Here is a 24,555-nt window from a genome sequence, read left to right as displayed (position 1 = left end):
AAATAACAAGGATCTTAAATTCTAATTTTATTTGTAACGTACACAGCCATACACAGAAAGATATGCCTCGGAATGCCTTTACAACCGTTCATGTCCTGAAAATGGATAAGAAGATACGTAGACAGATTTTTACAGCAATAAAAGAAAAAAATGCATTAAGAAAATTGTCAAGTTAAAACAATAGGGATGAGTGAATGAACAGTTTTACAAAGTTACAATAAAAGATAATTTATATATAATTAGAAATATACAGGGGTTGGACAATGAAACTGAAACACTGGCCAATGTAGTGTTGGGGGTTTCATGGCTAAATTTGACCAGCCTGGTGGCCAATCTTCATTGATTGCATATTCCACTACTACGAGCAAATTGTGTAAAGGTTTAATTATCAGAGTAATAGCACAGTTTTGCTTAAAATATTGCAATGCACACAACATTATGGGTGAAATCTTAGAGTTCAAAAGAGGACAAATTGTTGGTATGTTTCTCGCTGGCGCATCTGTGACCAAGACAGCAAGTCTTTGTAATGTATCAATAGCCACAGTATCCAGGGTAATGTCAGCATACCACCAAGAAGGACGAACCACATCCAACAGGAGTAACTGTGGTCGCAAGAGGAAACTGTCTGAAAGGGATGTCCGGATGCTAACCCAGATTGTATCCAAAAAACATAAAACTGCAGCTGCCCAACTCACTGCAGGATTAAACGTACACCTCAACGGGAAAGTTACGGTGTGGAGAAAGAAGCGTACCACCCAGATTGTTGCATGCACAGTGAAGTGAAGCATGGGGGTGGATCAGTGATGGTTTGGGCTGCAATATCATTGCATTCCCTAGGCCCAATGCTTGTGTGCATGTGCGCATCACTGCCAAGGACTACCGAACCATTTTGGATGACCATGTTCGTCCAGTGTTTCAAACATTGTATTCTGAAGACAGTGCCTTGTATCAGGATGATAATGCACCAATTCACACAGCAAGACTAGTGACCAAGTGGTTTGATGAACATGAAAGTGAAGTTGAACATCTCCCATGGCCTGCACCGTCAACAAGTCTAAATATTATTTAGCCACTTTGGGGTGTTTTTGGAAAAGCTAGTCAGGAAACGTTTACCTCCACCAGCATCACGTAGTGACCTGGCCACTATTCTGCAAGAAGAATGGCTCAAAACCTTTCTGGCCACTGTGCAGGACTTTCCTATCTGTCATTCCCAAGCAAATTGGCTGCAAAAGGAGGCCCTACACCATACTAATGAATTATTGTGATCTAAAACCATGTGTTTCAGTTTCATTGTCCAACCCCTGTATGAAACATACAAATTATACATGATGTGCAGAATGTGCAGTTTACAGTAGAAGGGTATAAATGGGTAAATATATGGTGTATGGATATGACAGCAGTAGTATGAGTGAAACATTTGTGAAATAAAATGATGCGTGTGTCAGCATTTGTTTTGTCTGAAAAGTGTATTATGTGATATTTTGTCATTAATTTTTTCTGTTAAATGCAAGTTTTGTTTAAAAAGTCATTTCTTTGTAAAGATCCAACAACAGACATTTCAACAAAATGTATTTCTGACAAGATTTCTTTAGTTAACATCTATCTATCTATCTATCTATCTATCTATCTATCTATCTATCTATCTATCTATCTATCTATCTATCTATCTATCTATCTATCCATCCATCCATCCATCCTCCTTGCCCTGGTGGTAGACGCCCCCTAGCGCCACCTAAGTGTAACTTTCCCCCACTTTCCCGCTGTGTGCGCCTCCGCTAAGCTCTGGCAGTGTGAGCAGCTGTGGACAGCAGTGGGTGCTGAAACAGGAGTGAGTGCGTGTGTAATCCTACAGGCTATTCTGCTATTCATGAAGCTCTACACTCGAGTAGGGGAGGATCGCGGATCACCTTGCACTCAAGTATTTATGGAGAGTGCTATTGGCATCACAAACATCCATAAGTAAGCCGGAGCTCTGCAATTCTATGCGCGGTCACGCTTTTTTCCGTCTGGCCACACCGTATACATGCCATAGATGCCTAGGAAAGCCAGGACTCCTCCAACTCCGAATGTGATGCATCTGTACGACAGAAAAATCACTCGACTAAGATGGGTAATAAGCAGACGATATTTACTGATGAACAGCTAGACGCCTACCAGGTAAGAGACTTCTCGGTATATCCAGCCCTTCCCATTAGTAATTAAGCTTAAAGACAGACCACATAGCATACACAACCGCTGACACCTGCAAAAAAATCTGGGAAACCATACAGCAAGTTTCTGTTGTGTTACAAAAGGAGGATATGAATGGAGACGTAAAAAATAATTACAGTTGCTCCAGAAGGTTAAATTCCCTCTTGTTAGTGCTGTTAGGATCCTGCTTACACGCTGCTGTCCTATATACAGTATACTGTATACTACTGCAGGATGCTGAGCTGCTTTAAAATGGAGACATAAAACTTACATCTTATGTGTGTTTTTAGAAATCTCAGCCTCAACAAATTGTTATTTCACTTTTGGAATTCAGCATTATCCAAATCTTATTTTTTCAATTCTCAAAAATTAACTACTGAAAATCTGTTTCAATTTATCAAAGCCATATAGCAGATGAAATCTGCATAGACAAATGCATATTAATATTTGTATTCATAGCAAGCTGAATGACCTGAAATAGTTGCCTTTCAGCACTTTATTTAAAAATTTTAAAACTGTTTGGATGAGTTTGATTACACCTTTTTTCCTTCATAGTAAAGCCCATTTCTTACGAATGTAAGGGGAAAAAAAGTGAGGCATTTCATAATGCAGTTTCTGCATCACAGAATGCTCCTGCTCATATAAGCTTTGGCCAATGCGTAAGTCTCACTGCCATCATGTTCATCTGACATTTCATCTAAAGCCTCCAGCAAACTGACCACTGGGCCAAGCTTGATGCTTTGGATAATAAAGTATTTCAGGAAATTCTGAATATATAATACGTGCTTACTGTAATTGTTTGTGCTGAATTTTAACCATCTAAAAGGCAGCCATTTTCAGCCACTCCAGTCTCACTTACAGCATAATGCATAATACAATTACATGTTACATATTGGTTTTTAGGTCTTGTGACTATGGCGTTATACAGTGCTAAAAGAAGAACATCAGCAATATTTAAATTTGGTAACCCTTTTATACACTAATACCTCTTTATTCATGTTCCTTCATGACCAACCTTGTAGAATAGATGCCCATTATGATTGGATAGCTCATTGTTTGTTTATACTACAAAATATGAAGTCAATGGTAAATTCTCAGTTCTAAAGGGCTAGAAGGTGTTGACTAATTTTCTATAAAAGTACTCTATGAACAGTACTACCGATAGGCTTTGTATTGCAGAAACTAAATTATATGCCTCTATTAAAGGCTTTAGTTGTAGTAGTAGTAGTAGTAATAATAATAATAATAATAAAAATAATAATTCAAGAATCACTACATGCTATTTTATAGAACTGTAGATATTTTAAACCAGATCCTATTCAATAGGTTGTGTACTATTGTACTATATGGAGTATGCAGTATATTTAGGGAAATGTTCTTCAATGGTGTTGTGGATAGATGAACATTAAAAACCCCTCCCCACTCTGTTCCCTTTCCCCATTACATAAAAACAAAGAACCTTTATTATGTTAGCTTAAAGTTTAGGCCATTGCTATAATTCTCGTGACCTATCTAGCCTCTCCTCTCCTTTGATGAACCTGGAATAAATCCAGTTAATAATTAATACTCAGCTAATCTCTAAGGATTGTCTTTCAGCTAGTTATTCTGGTAAGTTCTACAAATTTATCACCACTGCTTACTGGGATAATAAAGACTGTGTGGATGGAAAAGCAATCCAGCTGATTTTATACAAGAGACATACAGAACTGTACATGATGGCATCTTCCATCTATAATAAGTATAATGACTTAAAAAATTCATTAGAAATAAGACACATTTTTTCTTCATTTATCTGAACATACTAAATAAAACAGTCTAGAGTTATTTTATACAAGAGACATACAGTGCATGATGGCGTCTCCTATCTATAATAAGTATAATAAAGCATAAAAAATAGGACTTTTTTTTTTCATTTATCTGATCATACTAAAAAAATCAGTCTAGAGCCAGAAATGAACGCTTGCATCCTTCATGCTCTGTAATTAACACCAGCGATTGTAGTTCTTGGACTAGTAGAGCACGACCAGTTGGCTGAAAGAATGATTACTCTGATCAGCCAAGTCATACTCACATCACCATTAGTCACTCCAGCATGACACATGTTGCTACCACTTCTGTTTTGCTCTAGTTGTTTTTTGTGCCCTGCGGGTGTTTTCCATATATAGAAACCCTTTGAAGTTTTTGATATTTAAATTTAGATATTTTTTATATATGGTAATTTTTTAAATTACATATAACTATTAATACTATATATCTTTTGAATTCTTTAATTGCATTGTTCAGAAGTTGTTTATTGATTTTGACATCAGTTTAAGGGCAGATTTATATATATATATCATATGTGCTTGTTCTAATATGTTATCATTTCTATTGTACTATGTACTATTAACATATAACATATTAACACATATTTATAGCTAGTATATGTTTCTTACCGAACATACATTGTTATATTACAGTATAATGGTATGAGGTTTCTTTAGATAAAGGATTTCCTATCCTGACAAAAATAAATTGCAAGAAAGGCATTTTCATCTCTGAGCACGTGATCATTACTACTGTATATGCAGGCTGTGTTTTGGTAATATTTTACACACATTACAGTACATCTGTCCAGTGTGCTAATAATTCTTGCATCTGTGGCCTTGCCTCAGATGAAAGTCCCAATATTTCAAATTAATGACCAATTAACAATATTTAAAGGCTAATGCCATAAATCTTTAAAGCACTCTCAAAGGTGTCTCCTGTGATTTCTGGCATAATGTTTTTTTTTAGCATAAGCAAAGTATGCAGGCAAACACAGGGTGAACATCATAAAGGAGAGATAAATCATTAGCTAATAAAACAGTCAGTACATACTATATTGGCTGTATGCAGGCAATATTTTTTGAGCCACAGGACCATCATAGAACAGCAATGCTCAATGTGTGTTGTCGATGGTATACTGTATAAACAGATACAACTGTAATAGTATTGCTGGGTTTCATGTGACACGGATGTGATTGATGGCATTTCTCGGACACAACATAATTAAAGAAAGAAATCTTAAACCCTGCTGTTTTTATGGATGACATGCTCAGAGGTAGTGATGGCCCCAAGTGATCAAGTGTAGGTCATAGGCTTTAACTATATTTTTAACATAAATTACACTGAACAAAAATATAAACTTAACACCTTTGGTTCTGCTCCAATTTTTTTATGAGATGGACTTAAAGATCTAAAATTCATTCCAGATACACAATATTACCATTTCTCTCAAACATTGTTCACAAATCAGTCTAAATGTGTGATAGTGAGCACTTCTGCTTTGCTGAGATAATCCATCCCACCTCACAGGTGTGCCACATCAAGATGCTGATCTGACATCATGAGTAGTGCACAGGTGTACCTTCTACTGCCCACAATAAAAGGCCACCCTGGAATGTGCAGTTTTGTCTCACAGCAAAATGCCACAGATGCCACAAGCATTGAGGGAGCGTGCAATTGGCATGCTGACAGCAGGAATGTCAACCAGATATGTTGCTCGTGCATTGAATGTTCATTTCTCCACCATAAGCCGTCTTCAAAGGCGTTTCAGAGAATATGCCAGTACATCCAACCGGCCTCACAACCGCGGACCACGTGTAACCACACCAGCCCAGGACCTCCACATCCAGCAGGTTCACCTCCAAGATCGTCTGAGACCAGCCACTCAGACAGCTGCTGAAACAATTGGTTTGCATAACCAAACAATTTTTGCACAAACTGTCAGAAACCGTCTCAGGGAAGCTCAACTGCATGCTCGTCGTCCTCATCTTGACCTGACTCCAGGTCTTGACCTGACTCCAGCTCGTCGCCGTAACAGACTTGAGTGGGCAAATGCTCACATTCGATGGCGTCTGGCACGTTGGAGAGGTGTTCTCTTCACGGATGAATCTCGGTTTACATTGTTCAGGGCAGATGGCAGACAGCGTGTGGCGTCGTGTGGGTAAGCGCTTTGCTTATGTCAATGTTGTGGATCGAGTGGCCAATGGTGGTGGTGGGGTTATGGTATGGGCAGGCATCTGTTATGGACGAAGAACACAGGTACATTTTATTGATGGCATTTTGAATGCACAGAGATACCGTGATGAGATCCTGAGGCCTATTGTTGTGCCATACATCCATGTCACCCGTTGAGCATGTTTGGGATGTGCTTGACCGGCGTATACGACAGCGTTTACCAGTTCCCACTAATATCCAACAACTTTGCACAGCCATTGAAGAGGAGTGGACCAACATTCCACAGGCCACAATTGACAATCTGATAAACTCTATGCGAAGAAGATGGGTTGAACTGCATGAGGCAAATGATGGTCACACCAGATACTGACCGGTTCTGAGTTCCCAGACCCCCAATAAAGCAAAAAACTGCACATTCCAGGGTGGCCTTTTATTGTGGTCAGTATAAGGTACACCTGTGCACTACTCAGCATCTTGATGTGGCACACCTGTGAGGTGGGATGGATTATCTCAGCAAAGCAGAAGTGCTCACTATCACACATTTAGACTGATTTGTGAACAATGTTTGAGAGAAATGGTAATATTGTGTATCTGAAATGAATTTTGGATCTTTAAGTCCATCTCATGAAAAATCGGAGCAGAAACAAAGGTGTTACGTTTATATTTTTATTGAGTGTAAATACCAGTCAGGTTGTTTGTCTGTTGAAGGTGTTTAAATTTGTAACAATCTTTCTTCTTCTATGTTTGCAGGACTGCACTTTTTTTACCCGCAAGGAAATCCTTCGGTAAGTTATGTCAAATTAAAGATGCTGTTTCTGAGTTATTGTCATAACTAATTTTTATTTTTATGGTTCACTGTATTGTAACTGTCATATTTTTACCATATTATAGTATAGTAGCTACTGCGTTCTACTTATTATCAACATATGTAGGTTAACAATTAAAGACTGTAATTGTGTTTTTCTATGCAAGTCCAGACTATGAAAAGTGACTAGCAGAGGACAACCTAGATATAAGAAAGTCTCAGCAATACTTCTTATATGAGTGTATACAGTGCTAAAAGAAGAACATCAGCAATATTTAAATTTGGTAACCCTTTTATACACTAATACCTCTTTATTCATGTTCCTTCATGACCAACCTTGTAGAATAGATGCCCATTATGATTGGATAGCTCATTGTTTGTTTATACCACGTAATATGAAGTCAATGGTAAATTCTCAGTTCTAAAGGGCTAGAAGGTGTTGAATAATTTTCTATAAAAGTACTCTATGAACGGTACTACCGATAGGCTTTGTATTGCAGAAACTAAATTATATGCCTCTATTAAAGGCTTTAGTTTAATAATAATAATAATAATAATAATCATTATTATTATTATTATCATTATCATCATTATTATTAATTTATTAATTTAGTTATTTTTAAGGAATTTTTTTAGTTTAATGCTTTTTAAGAGTCTGAGAAAAAAAACATTTCATTTAGGATTTCTGACTATTTTTATTTGTGTAGTTTTTGAGTAACACAACAGGTTGCATTTTTGTCCAAAAAATAAAGCATAAAGAGATGCTGGTGAGGAAAAAAAGTGTTTTAGCTGCTATATCATGACTGATAAGAGACTATAGTATTTAACAGTTGCTCCACAACATTAAATGTAAATATAAATGGATACAAAGTGTGACGCTATTTCTTAGTAAATAACAAATATAACATTTGGCAAATTAATTTGGTATAAGAGCAATATAACATGCTGTATCATACTGTTTTGGGAAAAATAACAGTCACATTTTTAATCATTCTCTTTTACAGTATGTTCTGTTATGCTTTATTTCATATGTATGGTAATGTCTTTTTTAGCCTTTTTTTTTCTCTATCAACCCTTCATCACTGTTTTCTTTGTGACTTTTTTACTGGTAAATGCTTGTTGACTTAGCAGTAAAGTTTTGAAAATCTGCAACAGTACACTCATACCAGTGTCACAACCATTGGTGCTCATTGCTGAATATGATTTACCCCAACATAAAATCTTGTTAGTGAAAATGGCTTTTTGACTAACGATAGAATAAACAGTAGTGCATTGCTTGAATGTTACCAGTCTTGTTCTGCAGGCCAGAGATGGTTCTCTAGGGGTCATGGGATTTAAGCTCACAACCTTCTTATGAGTAGCTCAGCAATTAAACTAGTAAATGTCAATAACTGTATACCTGCACAGTGCATCTATTATTTATTTCCTCTGTCTCAAGTGGCCTAACACAGCCCTGTTTGTATTTTTTACATATTCTCTCTTAAGGAGTTATTTAATTCAAATTTTGATCAAGTCCACAAGTGTTTATGCTCTATTTGGTGGCCATTTATTGGTGAGCTGAGCTTAATGTATTTTAATCTAAAATCCCACCAGAGAGCCAAGACTACATTAAAAATGCAAGAAAGCCTGGTTCTACTGAGACAAAATATGAAGAAACAGGCAGTGGCTGAAGACTTTTGCACAGTACTATGCATGTTTACCCTGATAATCAAAAAGGCTTCCCAAGTTCAGTATCTACAAGTAGATTGGAATTGGATTAATTAAAGATTTAATGAAAACTTCATATTTCATATTATATTGATATTTTCACAAGTAGCAATACTGCTTTCCACACCACTTACCAGTCTCCAGGAGCACTTTTTGTTTTAGACTGGGAGTAACTGTGTCCTAGTAAAGGGAGACAGAGAGATTACAACCAGGCCAGCCACAATTTATAACTGTGCTCTGCAAGAGTGTGATTATTTTTTTTTCTTTTTTCATGTGTTGCTATCAAAATCTCCCCCTCAGAAGACCTGGCAGCAAGCAGCAAGGCGTGTAATTGGTAGAACAGCTAATATGATATTGCTTCAGTTACAAGCCTTGCAAATACACAAAACTTTCATCTCTGCACTGCTCTCTTTTTGGTCTTGCTGACACGGTGTAATGCAAGGTTTTTAACCCATGAGATGTTGAGAAAGCATTAGCTCCTGGTGTAACTATGGCTTTAATATTGGGAACCGTTCTAGCTTTGTTAGTAGAAATAACATTAGTCATTTATTCAGTTATTCTATTGGGGTGTTTACATTCGGCTGTGGGTGTGTAGTGTATTGCAATTAGCTATGGAGCCTTGGATTTTGAGTATCATGTTTATTGATTTAACATGCTTATGATGTTAAAAGTGGGTAATTCATAAATGTTGGGTGGTTATGATATATTATGTTGGCTGATGCATTCAAGGTATTTAGGGACGAATTAACAGATAAATAATCTAAAAATAATAATAAACTAACATAACCAACACATCTGGAAAAAAAATGCCATTCGGAATTGTTGGGGCACCACAAGCCAATAGAACTGCCTCTGGAACTGTCCTGTGATAATCAATAATATTTCCCAAACATTTTTGATGGCAAAAACCAAGCCAAATCAAGGCTAGTGTTCCAATGGGTTGAGATCTTGTAATTGTTCAGTGGACCCTTGTGCCCTGCGGGTGTTGTTGGAGTCAGGTTGGAGGAGTGCACTTATAGCAGGATAGAAATGTTTCATTACAGGTTAAAGGTGATCAATCAGATGTTTCATTATTGAGACATATTTTTTTTTACTTTGTCATCCATTTCTATATTATTGTCAGGAAGTCACAAGTTTGAATCGGTGTGCATTCTGTTGTTGTGAGCCCAGGGAGCAAAACGGGATGTGATGCAAACTGTTGCAATTTCACTTGAGAACTTGTTAAGACATAACTTTTTTTTCCACTGTCACTTTTACTTAACATACCATTTTTTTTGACCATACACCAGTAGTTTCTGACTGACTAATCATTTTATAGTCAATAAAAACAATAAAAAAGGTTATTTTACCTTCAGGCAGCACAGCGCCATAGTGGTTAGCACTTACCTTCTTATCTTTTTTACTTGAAGTCAAACCTATTCCAGTATACTACTTTCTTTCTATAAGCAATCTTGTATGCACACAAGTTTTGAGAGCCCAAAAACTGAGGTTTGGTTGTACAGTATGTGGATATTGTGAACTTTGCCTATTTAACCTCCTTACCTCTGCTGCCTTATTGACTCAACAATATTTTTTTGTCAGAGTTATTGACCTGGCCATATTTTACAGCATTCTTAAACAAGATGTTTGTTAGTTATTGCCTCTGAGAGTTATAGCCTGATATAGTCAGATGTCAACAAACATTACATGACGCCATCTAAGACATGTTTTGAAATACTAAGCATGTTTATAGTAATAAGTCTCTACATAATTCACTTTACTATGTGGATGACATACAGTATTCCCATTTTCCCTATACTGTATATCAAATTAGCTGGTTCAGGAGGACTGTGATGCTAGCAGCTTTTATAAATATGATACCAAGTAGAGCAGCACTGCTTTCACTGTACCCCTTCACCCCTTGCATTGGTGTTCTCGCCTAGGCAGGGATCACTTTGCAAGCCTCGCACCTGACCTGGAACCTAATCTTCTGATTATGGGCTGACATCCAACCACACAACTCCCCATCCCCGATGTGAGGCCTTTAGTCACCTATAAAAATTGCAACTGCCAACCTTATTCATTTATGGCTGAGCAGCAAAGATAGGACTATAAGAAGCAACAGTGCAATGCATGGTTCTGTTCTGCCTATTCTAGATGCAACAAGGGGACATACAACAAATCGCTCCCTTTATTTTCTAATGTAATTGACATATGGCTCTCAGATTTCAGGATGTGCTGTTAATCGGGGCTGTTGAAAGATCACGTTACTACTCAAAGAAATTAAAAGCAGATACTGGGGGATGAGGTAGAGTGTAGGCTTACAGTCAAATAAACCAATTATTGAGCTACAACTGTGCTGCTTCATTACTGTTAAGGAATGAAATAAAATGGTCGTGTTTTGTGACTTCATGGTGGTTAAATGTTCCTCTTGTAACAATTATTACTTGGTAGAACTTGAGTATTAAATTTTTATAATTATATAGTTACAGATACATTTAATATGCAAAATCGCAGAAACTCAACAGTAAAACACAATTATGCCTTGCAGTGACAAATTAAATTTTTTGTAATGTTCTACTCACATGGGGCTTTTGCAGATTTTCTTATGGTTCTGTACATTTACTTTAGATTTCAACCTTTTTTGTCATTTGGTATGTAAGGATTAATGTAATTTAATTTATTTTCATCACTTCTAGTTCAAGAACACTAAGCATATCGGTTGGCCTAAGATGGCATTTCAAGTACTGCTGTATTTGAGAGCAGATTTTGTTAGATTAACATGAAGTTGCCATGTGAACTAGCTCGGCCATATTGCTTCGCAAACACATGATTTTGCAAGGAGTGCACACAGTAGCAAATCCAGCATCTTTAATTGGAACTGTGAATGACAGTTATATGGAGCTCGTCTGTAATGCAGGACCTGTAAAAGGTCCAGGCACAGACAAACAGATCTGCAGAGCTAAATCCCATGGACCACTGCAGATGCTGATAATGGATTTGCTTTTTATTGGATATTTATTTTTTGCTATTTTTTGTTTAAAGTTCATATCATCCTGACTGATGGTAGTAATACACTCCGAATGGGAAAACCTGCAACAAAAGATCTTAGATAATATGATGTCACCAAGCATACTGTACTAAAATTCCTGTATGAATCATGCTTGGATCGTAACATGTGATACTGTAGGTGACATGACACTAAAATTGTTTATTGAGCATGGACAAGCATGTGCAATGATATTTAGGTCATTAAAGTTGATTATTTGGCTGTATTCTTCAAAGAGTTTTAACATTTTAATCAGGTAAGCAGATCCTATTTTAATTTTAATAGAACAGTTATTACGTACTGTATATCGTTAAAGAACACTTTTACGATATGTTTGTCTTTGTGGGAACACTTATTTCAGTGGGATGTCAGCTGTCATAAGCTCTACATCTTATCCTACTGTATTTCCTATACACTTAATTAACCTATACATGTTAATTTGGATATTTAGGGCAATCACAAAATCTGAAATGTAATGATGGCAATCATTTTTACACTAGTGCGCCACATAAAAGATTGTTAATAATAAACCTGTATGAGGTCTGTTGAGGTTATGATATCACATGTTATTATTTTCTATATAGAATTCTGTGTTTATGCAGTATATTCATTTCTGGTACCAGTAACTGGAGTGCATGGTACTGTAACTATGACTATTTTTTTTCATGGTATAATTAAATAATTTCACACTTATTTTGTTCTAAAAATAATTTGCCCAATTTTATTCAAGAAACACAGTGAATCCCAACATGATAACTGATGCAATATAATGGACTGTAGACTGTAGTAGCAAATACTGAAGTAAAAGTAAAGTGACATTTACTGCCATACGTTTTGTATTTTGACTTTTTTTGTGCTAAATTGCATTAGCTATACCGAATGACATTTTAGCTCAGTGAAGTTTACATATGATGACAAATATTCCAATTGTATAAAATATTTGTCTATATATACTGTATACACAACTGTCATTAATTTGCTATAGATAATCCTAGTGATATTTATACAAATCTTATAAATAATACAAATGTAATGTTTTATTAAGAATCAAAAGAATATTTTAAAACCTAATAGTTTCACGTTTATGCTATAACATGTTTTTTGATGTGTGTGTGTGTGTGTGTGTGTGTGTGTGTGTGTGTGTGTGTGTGTGTGTGTGTGTGTGTGTGTGTGTGTAGAGGGTTTTGGTTACTGAAAAGAATGTCACATTCTTTTTTAGTGACCAACACCCCCTAAGCGCGCGCGCACACACACACACACACACACACACACACACACACACACACCTGCAGCACTGCATAAAATATATCCATCAGTTATATTAACTCAAAACATAAACATACATCATCACATACATTTTTCAGCTCCTGCCAAGGGGATAAAGCTCTTGCCAAAATGAGAATTTCTCAAAGTGAAGAATGGATATACTATTAGAATTAGTACTAAGAATGCTGTGTGATATACTAGCTACTGTAAGTGCTTGCTTGTGAAAGAAAAACCTAGCATTTATTTTCTACGGATGAGGGATAATGAGGATATTTAATATATTTGCTTCTAATGGCTGCTAAACCCTCAGCTTATGCTTCAACACTAAGCCATTACCGGCTTTTATCTCCTGTCTTCAGAGTGCTGCATCACTTGCTGCTTTCAGTATTTCTCACTGCAGCCATTCCCAGGAAAGATTGTCATGTACCTAGCCACTCTGTGGGACTGTGTACAGCTCTATCATCCTTTTATATTTAACATACAGCTGCGTTCATGCTTTAAAGCTCATTATGTTTTGCGGTCACCAATATAATAAATTCCTGATAACCACATTGAAACCTAATTTTCCTTGTGAACAGTAAAACTGTGCAGAAGTTTTTGTTGTAGAGGTAACACTAAGAAACCAAGTGGGAAAAAAAGAAAAAAATCTCTTCCTTGGTGAGTTAATTTTCCGTAGCTTTGCTATTCATCATAGTGGTTCTATCTCCCTGGCTCTTACACAAGAAAAGACAAGCCTCATTTGATTCATTTGGGTGAATCATTCCTCTACAGTGATACTGAGATTGGGTTTGATAACAGGGCCAGTAGAGCACAGGAAACAAAATGGACAATCACCTTCCAACCTAATGGAGTCCTGTATTTTATGACCTTCATAAAACACACACTTCTTCCCATCCGGCCGACGCGCTAACATAGTGGTGACACTATTATGCAGGGTTAGGAAACAGTTATCACCAATCATTACATGCTGCCATCTTCAGTGACCTGATTTGAGTCCAAATGTTGTCTTTATGGCCATTTTCTCTCTCTCTCTCTCTCTCTCTCTCTCTCTCTCTCTTTCATAATCTAAACTGTGTTCAGAATCTTGTGTTTTTAATATAAAGTCAATTAAATATGAACTGTGTTAATATTGTTTGATCACTTTTAGTATCTTGGCTGTTGGCAATTAATTGACATTATATTTAGCTAGCCAAATTTTGCGGAGAAACTTTCTGGTTTGCCTCAGACATTATCTTAGTCTGTAAGACTTTTTTAGTCAGGTTTTCTATTCAACTCTTGTTTCTTGTGTCAGGTGTCGGGTATCGACATGCTTACCTGGACTCATACCTTTCCAATATTGATTTTGATTAAACATTTTAATCAAAATGTAATGTATTTTTTCACATCTTATTAAAGTTGGAGCCTCTCTCTCTCTCTCTCTCTCTCTCTCTCTCTCTCTCTTTACCCTAGTTGCCATGCTCAGACTGAGTCATCAGCCCATAGATTTCTGGAAGTCCTCCAAGCCTCTGTGTGAGCAAATGGACAAAATAGCCCTGTGAAATCTGCCGCTTTTGCCAATCACATTATTACATTCCCCCTCAGCCAGTAAAATATTACATTAAGTCTGGGTCATTCATAATTGAATTTCTCTAATGTATGAGAAGTGGATTTTTTCCAGTTTCCCATGAAATGTTTGCTTCTAAATCCAAATCATAGCCAATACTGTATATACGGCATCAGAAGATCAATCATTTGCATCTTATATATTGCAATGGATTGTGCCATTCCTGAGCACTTTAATGCTGTAAAAAACAATTATTTGCAAATAATGATTAGCAAAATGCTGTAATTTATTAAACTGAGTTGATTAATATCCATGCCATATTTCCGTAAGATATTCCTGGCCAAGGAGCATGGCCCTTAACCTGATGTGCAGATATTATATGATTAACTATTACAGCACGTTTAATTAATATGAAAACAATGAGTTTGTAATACCATTTTGTTCTTTTTCCAGGTTACATGGAAGATATCACGAACTGGCCCCGCATTTAGTTCCCATGGATTACACAAATGAACCTGATGTTAAAGTCCCTCTAAGCCTTATAGTCAATATGCCAGAGCTGAAGGTAATGCTACTAATAATACCACAACATTAGTTAAGTATTAATACTACTGTACAAATATTTGCTCAATGATCCAGACTATACCTTAGATTTGATATCAAATCTAACACACACTTACTTTTATGGTCCAAAACAGGATCTTAATGAAAACACAATTTTTTCCCCCTTTTTCCATGGTATTGTACAGCATGTGAGAGGAGGAGCAGGTTGTTATCCTGAGCTTATAAAAGTTAACGCTCCATGAAATGATGCTGTATCAGCATATTAAGTTAGCACTTTTGGACTTTTCATGGTTGTAAACAAGCATACACTTAATCTTGAACTTGGGAATTTAGTGCAAATCTTCTTTATTTGCAAATGTAGTGAGAAAATTGTCCTAGCAAACTAAGCAATACCAGGTCATAAAATAAGTATTTAATGGTTCAGCCCATGTGTATCAAGAGGGGCCAACTCTTGAAAAGCATTATTCTACAGTGTTGTTTAATCCTTGACTCTGATTGGTTAGAAGATGTTAATCAGTTTTCTATAACAGCAGCTCTAGCAGATGTTCCAGCAGTAATGCTATAACTATTGAACTATAAAGCTGTAATTTAAATTGAAGGTTTATATTAATATTATAGTTACTATATTAACAACTCATTGGAAGCTCATGTTGTTGGTCACAGTTTCTGTATGTACAGTTTTTTAATTTATATTATAAAAGTAGCCCATGGTGCTACTTTTTCTTGCCGACATTCCACAATATGTAATTATATCCATCTTAAAGTATGATGTGTCATTCTTATAATAAATATTAAAAGTGGCCCACAGTGGAGTAGGCCGTTGAAACTGAAATTGATGTGCCTCTGACAGCGTACAGCCTCCAAAAGACTTCCTAGACTTCATAAACGTAAATCTCTGTCCACACTCAGTCTAGGGCTGGCTGCTAATTAGCCTTTCATGTTCAAGTGATGTGATTCATCACACATCACTGAGTCTGAGTGCTTTTTCATCAGCGTTGTTCCAATACAGACTAGCCTTTCTCTGATCCAGAATCAACGGCAGTAACAGGAAACTAAACAGTTTAACTACAGTATATGTATCACTCTCTGTCCCAGGTTTTCTTTTAATCGTTTTTTACACTAACTTTTGGTCACAGCATTGGTGAAAGTAAGTTTGTGCGGTCTGCAGTACTGAGGAGAGAGAACATGCCCATCAAAACTCACATTCATAACCAGTCACAAAAGACCTTTTAGCAAAAACAAAACAAAAAACACATATACAGTAATAATGTTATGTTATTTTTAACTACACTTGGTGTCCTTAATAATTGCTTCTAAGTGAATCCGAATCTCCTCTGAACTGTCCATGCTCTTCAATTTACTGCGACAAAGCTCGCTATCTTCTAACAAATCTTAAATCATTCCATAACCCCAAATCAAGGGCACTACTTGTTGGGTTAAATAAAGGATTGTACACATACCTAGTGCACAAGCTTTCCATTTAATGCTATTCAGCATTTAGCTCTAAAGCCCAAAAGCGGGATAAGTCTATCTGTATAAAAGAAATTTTCTCAGGACCACCTTTAAGGTTTATTTTCCTCAACTTTTAGCTACACAGTACCTGTAAGAATTTTAAACAACCTTCACTCCTGTTAAATACACTAATTGTTGATTTCCAGCTCAGTTAGTTCAAAGTTAATTATGTCTGCTAGTTGCAGAAGGATTTGTGTTGACCGAGCAAAATAACTGATTAACTAAAGAAACAAATCAGAATCTGTTGATAATAAATAGCTTTTGTGGAACACAGCTGAAGCCTGGAGCAGTCGGGCTGCACTCTGGCTGCACTCCAGTGCCTATTACCTATGCTAATATTCATCACAACAGCACTTCCTTTCCTGTGGTATTGCTTAATCTTGATGCACAGTATCATCTTAGTGTGTTTAAAGGATTATCATTTTTGAAAAACATCTAGCTATCAATGTGCATAAAGTAATTACCAGATCGAGTTGTGTAAGTCTGCTAAAAGAAACAATTTCTGCAGCTTTTAGAAATTTGCACACAGCACCTAAATTGAATTTTTGAATGTATTCCTGAGTCTAAGCAGTCAGTAATCGGGTTTATATGTCTACCATATTTTTCTTTATTCTATATTATTTCATCTTAGGATGCTCTCATATGATAAACAGAATAACTGAATTACAAAGGGAAAGCCTCCAACAAAACCTCCAACAAAAATTGTTGTGTCATTAATGTACTGTACATTGTAAAACTGATTAGATCCATTAGATAATGGATACTGATTATTTAGATGTTGATTTTTTTTTTTTTTGTAAATGCACGACTCTGACAGCAGTGCTGACTGAGATGCATTATGCTGACTATAATGCATTATTTATTCTATAATACCAATTTATACAGGTTTGATGGATGCTTCAAATCAACAGAAGACAAAATTAGTGTAATTGTTAGTATTATAGGCCTAATATGCTACATTTTCTGTAAGGAAACGTTTACTTACATAATCTTGGGAGGTGTCTCTAGTGTCAGCACTTCAGAGGTCAGTGTAGGAAGTGAAGCTCTAACTACATTTCTATAAGGGAAAGTATTCAAAATAGAGGTTTCTTGATAAAAGGATATAATGCATGTTTTGTTTTATTCATATTTAAGAGAAAAAAGAGAGAGCTGTGATGTGTTTTGTAGACATTTCACAATGTTAATTGTAAGAATAAAACCCATCTGGCGTAGTATTACAGGAAAATAATAAACAATATCCCCCTGGACAGAATGCCCATTCTTCTTTTGATTAATTTTATAGAACAGCATGGCAAAGCTGTGTTTTATTATTTACTTATTATGCTCTATGGTTTGGAATGTGGGCCAGATCTATTGATCTTACATCACAGGACAAGATAGTTAAAGAATAAATTATTTGAATTTTGAATACTGTAACAGCACAGGGTGGATAACCATTCACAGCCTCAAACACAGTGTGTTGCAGCATTGTGCCTTTCTGTAGCCTCCCTTTGTTGTGCGCATAACACTGTTGAGTCAGCTGATTGTAGGAGCATAAAAAAAATCCTGAAAGCCATTGGAGAGTCCACTGGGTGAGAAATATAGGCACTAGCATGGAGAGTCAGCCTTTCTCATTTTTGCATGTGTCTCACTCAGCAGAACAGGCTGTTGTGTCTACACTTTCACATTGCAAGTGTTACATGCAGTAACAATTTAGTCTCAAGCTCTGGCGTCCACTGTCTTGCAGTGTTTGATGTCTTACCTAATTTCTCTAAATTTTTGCCTGTCCTTTATTATTTATTTTTTTTGTGCTTATTTTATTCGTCTGTGTTGCACAGGAAAATCCATTCCGTGACAGGATTGTGGAGTCCTTCTCCGAGGACGGCTTGGGGAACCTCAGCTTCAACGACTTTGTCGACATGTTCTCAGTTCTGAGTGAAATGGCCCCCCGAGAGCTAAAGGCCATTTATGCTTTTAAAATATATGGTACCAGAGCCTCCTTTCATTAGCGCACATAAATTTCATAATGTCTTCTTACAACAGGTTAAGTGCTGCAGAATTGTGGATTTAGTGTGCTTAATAATCTGTAATGTATTGCACATTTTTTATAATGGTACTGTAACTTTCTAAAAGTCTAACAAAATGCAATCATTAATTTCATATTCCCTACGGTGTATTATTTGCAGATTTCAATGTGGATAATTACATCTGCAAAGAGGACCTTGAGAAGACTCTGAACAAGCTGACAAAGGAGGAGCTGACTCCCGAGGAGGTGAACCTGGTGTGTGAGAAGGCAATTGAGGAGGCTGACCTGGATGGAGACAGCAAGCTCTCCTTCGCTGACTTTGAAAATATGATTACCAGGGCTCCTGACTTTTTAAGGTACATAAGTATGTGCATGAAAGAGAAAAAAAATGCTTTTTAATATAAAGCTAACAGAATGAAAGACAGAATAACTGACCCTCCTTTACTATCCACTGAACTTTGAGACACATAATTGTCTGTTCCTGTGCTTTTGATGCATGCTGAATTTAACCTGGTAACTAGTGATGTCTGTTATTTTTAATTGCATTCTGTCCTATTGTCACAAAAAAGTGCTGAAGTGCCACAGGCTTCCATAACTTCTTCTTACTAAGTGTATAGCCAAGTGGATCACCAGAGACACTTACACTACAGTGTGAGGAATTATCTAACAATTTTAAAATCGAGTATTAAACTAATACTTTATGGTCATCCACACTGGGCTACATTTACATAAAAGAAGATTTATTCATTTAAACCTCCACTTCAAGCATTACACTTGTCATACCTCACCAGGTGGCATTTTTAATAGTTATCTTTTTTTTAAACTCCTTTATGGATTTTTGTAGGTGTCACTAAATGCAAATTAGTTGTGCCATAAACATGTGTTGTAATTTATAGGTGATCAAAGTATATGTGTGAGTTTTGTAATTTTTTTCCTACAAAAAGCTTTACAAGGTAAAAAAAAAAAAAAAAGATTGATAATTGAGACCCATTGGTGGGTGAAAAAGGAAGTATTCCTCATAACAATGTTAAATATATATCAGATCCATATTTAATTATTCTTCATATAACATACATATGTATAATAATAATAATAAAAAATTAATTGACTTTGCATGTTTCTTATGTTATTATGTCACTACATATGTATGGCATCCATCGATGGTAACCCAAGACCAACTCATTCTGGTTTTAACACCTGCAGTGAACCTTTTCATCAAGCTTAGTGTGCTTACACATGCTGAACTGTAAGCCCCTTTACTGTAATTCAGCTCTGATGTGTTCCAATGCTTTTTATGAGGCAGCCATTCCTCTGTTGGACATTTACAAGCTCCACAGCTGTGCCTCACTGCCTGAGAGGGACTCGGAGTGACAGAAGTCCAGTATTGCATTGTTTATTGTTCTGCAGCTTAGACTGATACAAAGTGCATACTTCTGCTTCTAATTCACAGGGATATCAAAATGCTTCAAAATAGAAATTTAGTGTATAATATGTCAAATAGTGTCGGCACAGTGGCTTATAGGTTAGCACTGTTGTCTTGCACCTCCAGGGTCTGGGTTCAAGGATAAAGCGTTATAGACGATGAGTGATTGATATGTCAAATAGTGTAAACGTGGGACAGCAGATGCAAATCAGAGCAAGAGTGTCATGCACTTGTAGGAAAACATCTGTCCATTAAATCATCTATTGTCGTCTATACCGCTTTATCCTGTATACAGGGTTGCGGGGGGCCTGGAGCCTATCCCAGAAGACTTAGGGCAGGGTGGGGTAGACCCTGGATGAGGGTGACACGCACACTACAGGCAATTTGGGATGCCAATTAGCCTAATGTGCGTATCTTTGGAATGTGGAAGGTAACTGGAGTACCCTGAGGAAACCCACCAAGCACAGGGAGAACATGCAAACTGCATACACACAGACGTTGAGGCAGAAATCGAACCCAGACCCTGGATGTGCGAGGCGAAAGTATAAACCAGTAAGCCATTGAGCTGTCTGGATCAGCTATGTCAGGAATTTTCACTTCGACTTTACATGAAAATGCTTTTGCAAATGTTCTTACAGTATCTGGTAACACACGAGATGTAGACCACAAATTTTGGAAGCAAACCATGTTTAAATTTTCTTGCCGGTGTGTGTACTTTGGCTAGGGCCTGTTTAATTTAATAAAATAATTAAATAAAGTAACACGAGTATGGTGGCATGGTGGCTCCTTGCACTTCCAGGGTCCTGGTTCGATTCCTGCCTTGGGCCTGTGTGCATGAAGTTTGCATGTTTCTTCCTGTGCTTGTTGGATTTCCTTCGAGTACTCTGCTTTTCTCTCACAGTTCAAAGACATGTAAATTAGGCTAATTGGTGTTCTCAAATTGTCACCCTGAGCTGGCAACCCGACCCATTAAGTAACTGTCACAGAAACGACGGATATATCTCCAGGATGAGGATTATCCATCCCTCGATGTACTGGGTGGCACATTGACAGACAATATACCCAAATAACAACACTAGTATATGTACATATTATTTATAGTACTACTGTATGTTTATTACTTATGTACAGTACTCTGGGTCATTTTCATGTTTATTGTGACAAAAGTATTTTTTTACAGCCTATCCATGAACCTTTTCTTTCAGTAAAATTACACTTAAGCTTATTATTACAACAGCATCATATTAGTGCTTCACTTAGTGCCATATACTTATTTTATTTTTCTAAAATCTCAGGTCATTTAAATCTAATTCTCAGTACAAATATAATCAAAAAACATCTGTTCCCCTCAGTTATTTTCAATTGGTCTTTTTATCCCATAATATCTGTCTTGGAGTCGGACATATGGATAATTGGAATCTTCTGAATCAGCACTAATGCACTATGTGGCTATAACTCAGAACATAGCATAAATTCCTTTCATTTTTTTGTGCTGTTATTACTGTTCCGAATCAGGATGCTGTCTTATGTTTAGCGCCAACTGTCATATCACAGCTTTTTGATTTATTTGACATTTCACAGACAAAGTCTAAATAGAAAGAATTCCTCTTAATTTATAATGTCTTCCTGTCTCGTTCTCTTATGCAGCACCTTCCATATACGAATCTGAGAGGGCTTCTTCTTCTTCACCAGAGATTCTTCGGATTCCCTGACTACAACTTGAATCCTTGAAAAACTCATGGACACATATAGAGTGCAAAGCAGTGCCTGTCCTCTATAGCGCTAAAGAGTTTTCTCTTGGTCCTTTTTGAGCAGCGCTCACTTACTAGGCAAGCTGCATTTTGGAGCTCTTTGGCTCTGTAAAAAAATTTTTGTTTTCTGAGGAAGCACACTTTAAAGTAAGGAATGCAAAGAAAAAACATGACTATTTTTCCTTCTGGAAAGATTCTTCAGTCAGCTCAGATACTGGACGATGAACATCGGTGTGGGCATTTCTCATATAACCATGTGGTTTTTAAGGAAGACTCTGCCGGAAAATGGACATATGGTGTTATGCTTGTCTCTTTGTCATACTATGTCCATGGCACCACTGAATACATCACTCTCCTCCTGTTGTCTCCTCTCATTTAGAATCAAGAAAGATGTGATGGCATGATGGACAAAATGAGCAAGTAATGAAAGATAGGATATAAAGATAGAGAGGAGAGAGGGGAGAGAGAGAGAGATTGAAAATGAGGGCTAAAAGCACAGCACTGGCATCACAGTCAAAGAGACAGTCTTATCTTTTTTACAGCTATGCAATCTTTTTCCCTGAAATGCATGAGTTGCATTAATTTTGCCCTCTGCTATAAATTGCTTTTGCTGTATCTGATTCTCTTAGTTGTCTTATTGCTTATAGGACTGGAGCATGACGACAATCATATCAAACTGTTCTCCAGTTGTACCAAGGGCTCTGTCACCTTTTCTTACATTCAACTATTCAGAAACCATAATTTTATTTTTATTGTGCTCTTACGTTCTTGTTTTCCTGTTTGAACCTGATGTGTGTTAGCGCCACCTCTTAATCTCTTAATATGAACCCTTTTTTCAGTGTAATAGAGGGCATTTGACTTAACTTTGAATAAAATATTTTCTGCTGTTTGTTGACTGAGTACATCAGTTTAATACTGCTGATTTTTTTTATTTCTCATGCATAGCCATTACATTAACACCACTGCCATGGTTACCTGAACAACAGTACTAGCTAGCTATACACCACCAACTTGCTGACAGTATTATAGGCAACCAAGGCTTACCCATGTTGCCACAGAAGAGCCGATGCAGCACAAATTGTCAAAAAAGTCGATGTTGGCCAAGATAGAAAAGCACCAGGACACTCAGTGCATCACAGCCTGCTGCACATGGGACTCAATAGACAAAGAGTTCACTGTTGCAAACCTGGCCATCAAACTCCCCAGATCTAAATCAGAGTACTCATGGGATCCACTGGACAATAGGTCTAATCCATGAAGGCCTGTCTTGCAACTAGAACCTGGTGCCAGACAACCACGGTACATCCTCAGAGGCACTGTGACCTAAGGGACCAGATCTGCCTTGGTTGCACAGGGAGACCCCAAATGGGTTTTTAATGGTATGGCTGATTGGTGTACATCAAACCGCTATACTGATTTTCTATAACTTCAATATTTTGTATTTTATGTCAATTCCTGATTCAAAGTCTTACTAGAAAAATAAAAACTTGCAATACAGTTTTGGTCGGCAACTAAATCTATAGGTACAAACAAAAGTTGCTAGCTCCCTCAGCTGTCACCAGCCAGCATCTCCAGTAGGGAATGGTTATTATTTTTCTGGACTTCCTGTTGTATAACCTGTTATGACTTTTTATGTTGAATGGGATCGCTAGGAGCAGTGCTGCATTAGCCCACAGCAGCATTATTATACCCACATATTGGGGTGTGGTAAATCTGAACTCAGAGATGCACAAGTCTGTCCTGTCCTTGGCTATATAAGCTAGACTTATGATTTAGAGCCGTTTGCTTTTCCTAGCTTGGGAGAACAGACTTGAATGTGATTCAAAATAACTTTTGAGGGTGGGGGGTGAATAGCAGTGTGTTTAAACATGCAGTGAGTCTGTGTGTACTCCAGGTGGAGCCAGTGCTGAAATATTTGTTGGTTTCAAAAGATGACAAACATCTCATGGTTCTACATGACACTGAAATGAAAAAGTGAATTTATTCAAATATTCTTTTAAATCACTTTATCTTGGCTATGGTCTTTTTGGATCCACCGGCTTTAGAATAAACCTTTATTTGATCACGAATACATCTCAGGAGAGTAAAATTATTTTTATATTGTTAGGAAGGTTGATATGATGCCCATGGAGCACAGAGTGGTGTTAAGGGCTCAACTGTGACAGGTTGGGCAGTGCTGGGGCTTAAACCCCCTACCTTCTGACCAGCGAACCTTAATCAGCTCCTTAACCATGGCTATAAATGTCTCGTATTAAGACACTGGCATATATACATCCCGGATAGGAATTCAGTCCATTGCATTCAAAATTGATTCAAATCAACAGTAGGTCTTACGTCGATGTGATGAGCAATTTTAATAAGCTTTTAATAGAAACTTAATTTGCAATTCACTACATGGCTAAAAGGATGACGAGATAACACATTTTTAAATATAGCCTATGGTCATCTGAGTATTGAACATCCTATTTCAAGAAACACAGATGTGGTGATTTGTGCAATACAGCATATGCCAATGATGATTAAAAATATATATAGTGTACATGCTTATTTGGACTCCTGGCTGGTGTTAACAGGGAGTCTTCAGACATCAAACTGTGCATATGGGTTTTTAAATATGTCAGGTAGAATGAAAGATATTATTACTTTTTAATGTACAAATTTTACCACAATATATGTATATCTGTGCTATTTCTTTGTTTATGACCCATTTTATTTTTTTTTTGCTCAATCATGTTTGTATAGTTGATAAAAATTCAGTTCATCGTATTGCCTAGATTGTG

At 36.8% G+C, this 24,555-nt stretch overlaps 1 protein-coding gene across 1 annotated transcript; it reads left to right on the top strand.

Annotated features, from left to right (window-relative positions):
* The first annotated feature begins 1,838 nt into the window (after nucleotides 1-1,838).
* On the top strand, nucleotides 1,839-22,664 carry cib2 (calcium and integrin binding family member 2). The gene is made up of 6 exons (XM_053488646.1): nucleotides 1,839-2,157; nucleotides 6,922-6,956; nucleotides 14,974-15,085; nucleotides 18,414-18,561; nucleotides 18,762-18,957; nucleotides 21,672-22,664. The coding sequence occupies exons 1-6, from the start codon at nucleotides 2,107-2,109 to the stop codon at nucleotides 21,691-21,693; spliced, it is 564 nt and encodes a 187-aa protein (XP_053344621.1). The 5' UTR covers nucleotides 1,839-2,106; the 3' UTR covers nucleotides 21,694-22,664.
* Nucleotides 22,665-24,555: the final 1,891 nt, after the last annotated feature.

This window comes from Clarias gariepinus, chromosome 2 (genome assembly GCF_024256425.1).
Source record: "Clarias gariepinus isolate MV-2021 ecotype Netherlands chromosome 2, CGAR_prim_01v2, whole genome shotgun sequence".
NCBI lineage: Eukaryota > Metazoa > Chordata > Actinopteri > Siluriformes > Clariidae > Clarias > Clarias gariepinus.
This window is presented reverse-complemented; position numbering and strand designations above follow the sequence as displayed.

Bases quoted from the DNA above. Each gene is read 5' to 3' on its own strand.
- cib2 (XM_053488646.1), top strand. From the start codon at position 2,107: ATGGGTAATAAGCAGACGATATTTACTGATGAACAGCTAGACGCCTAC. The intron at 15,086-18,413 runs GTAATGCTACTA...TGTGTTGCACAG, and splicing joins TCAATATGCCAGAGCTGAAG to GAAAATCCATTCCGTGACAG. The intron at 18,562-18,761 runs GTACCAGAGCCT...TATTATTTGCAG, and splicing joins TTATGCTTTTAAAATATATG to ATTTCAATGTGGATAATTAC.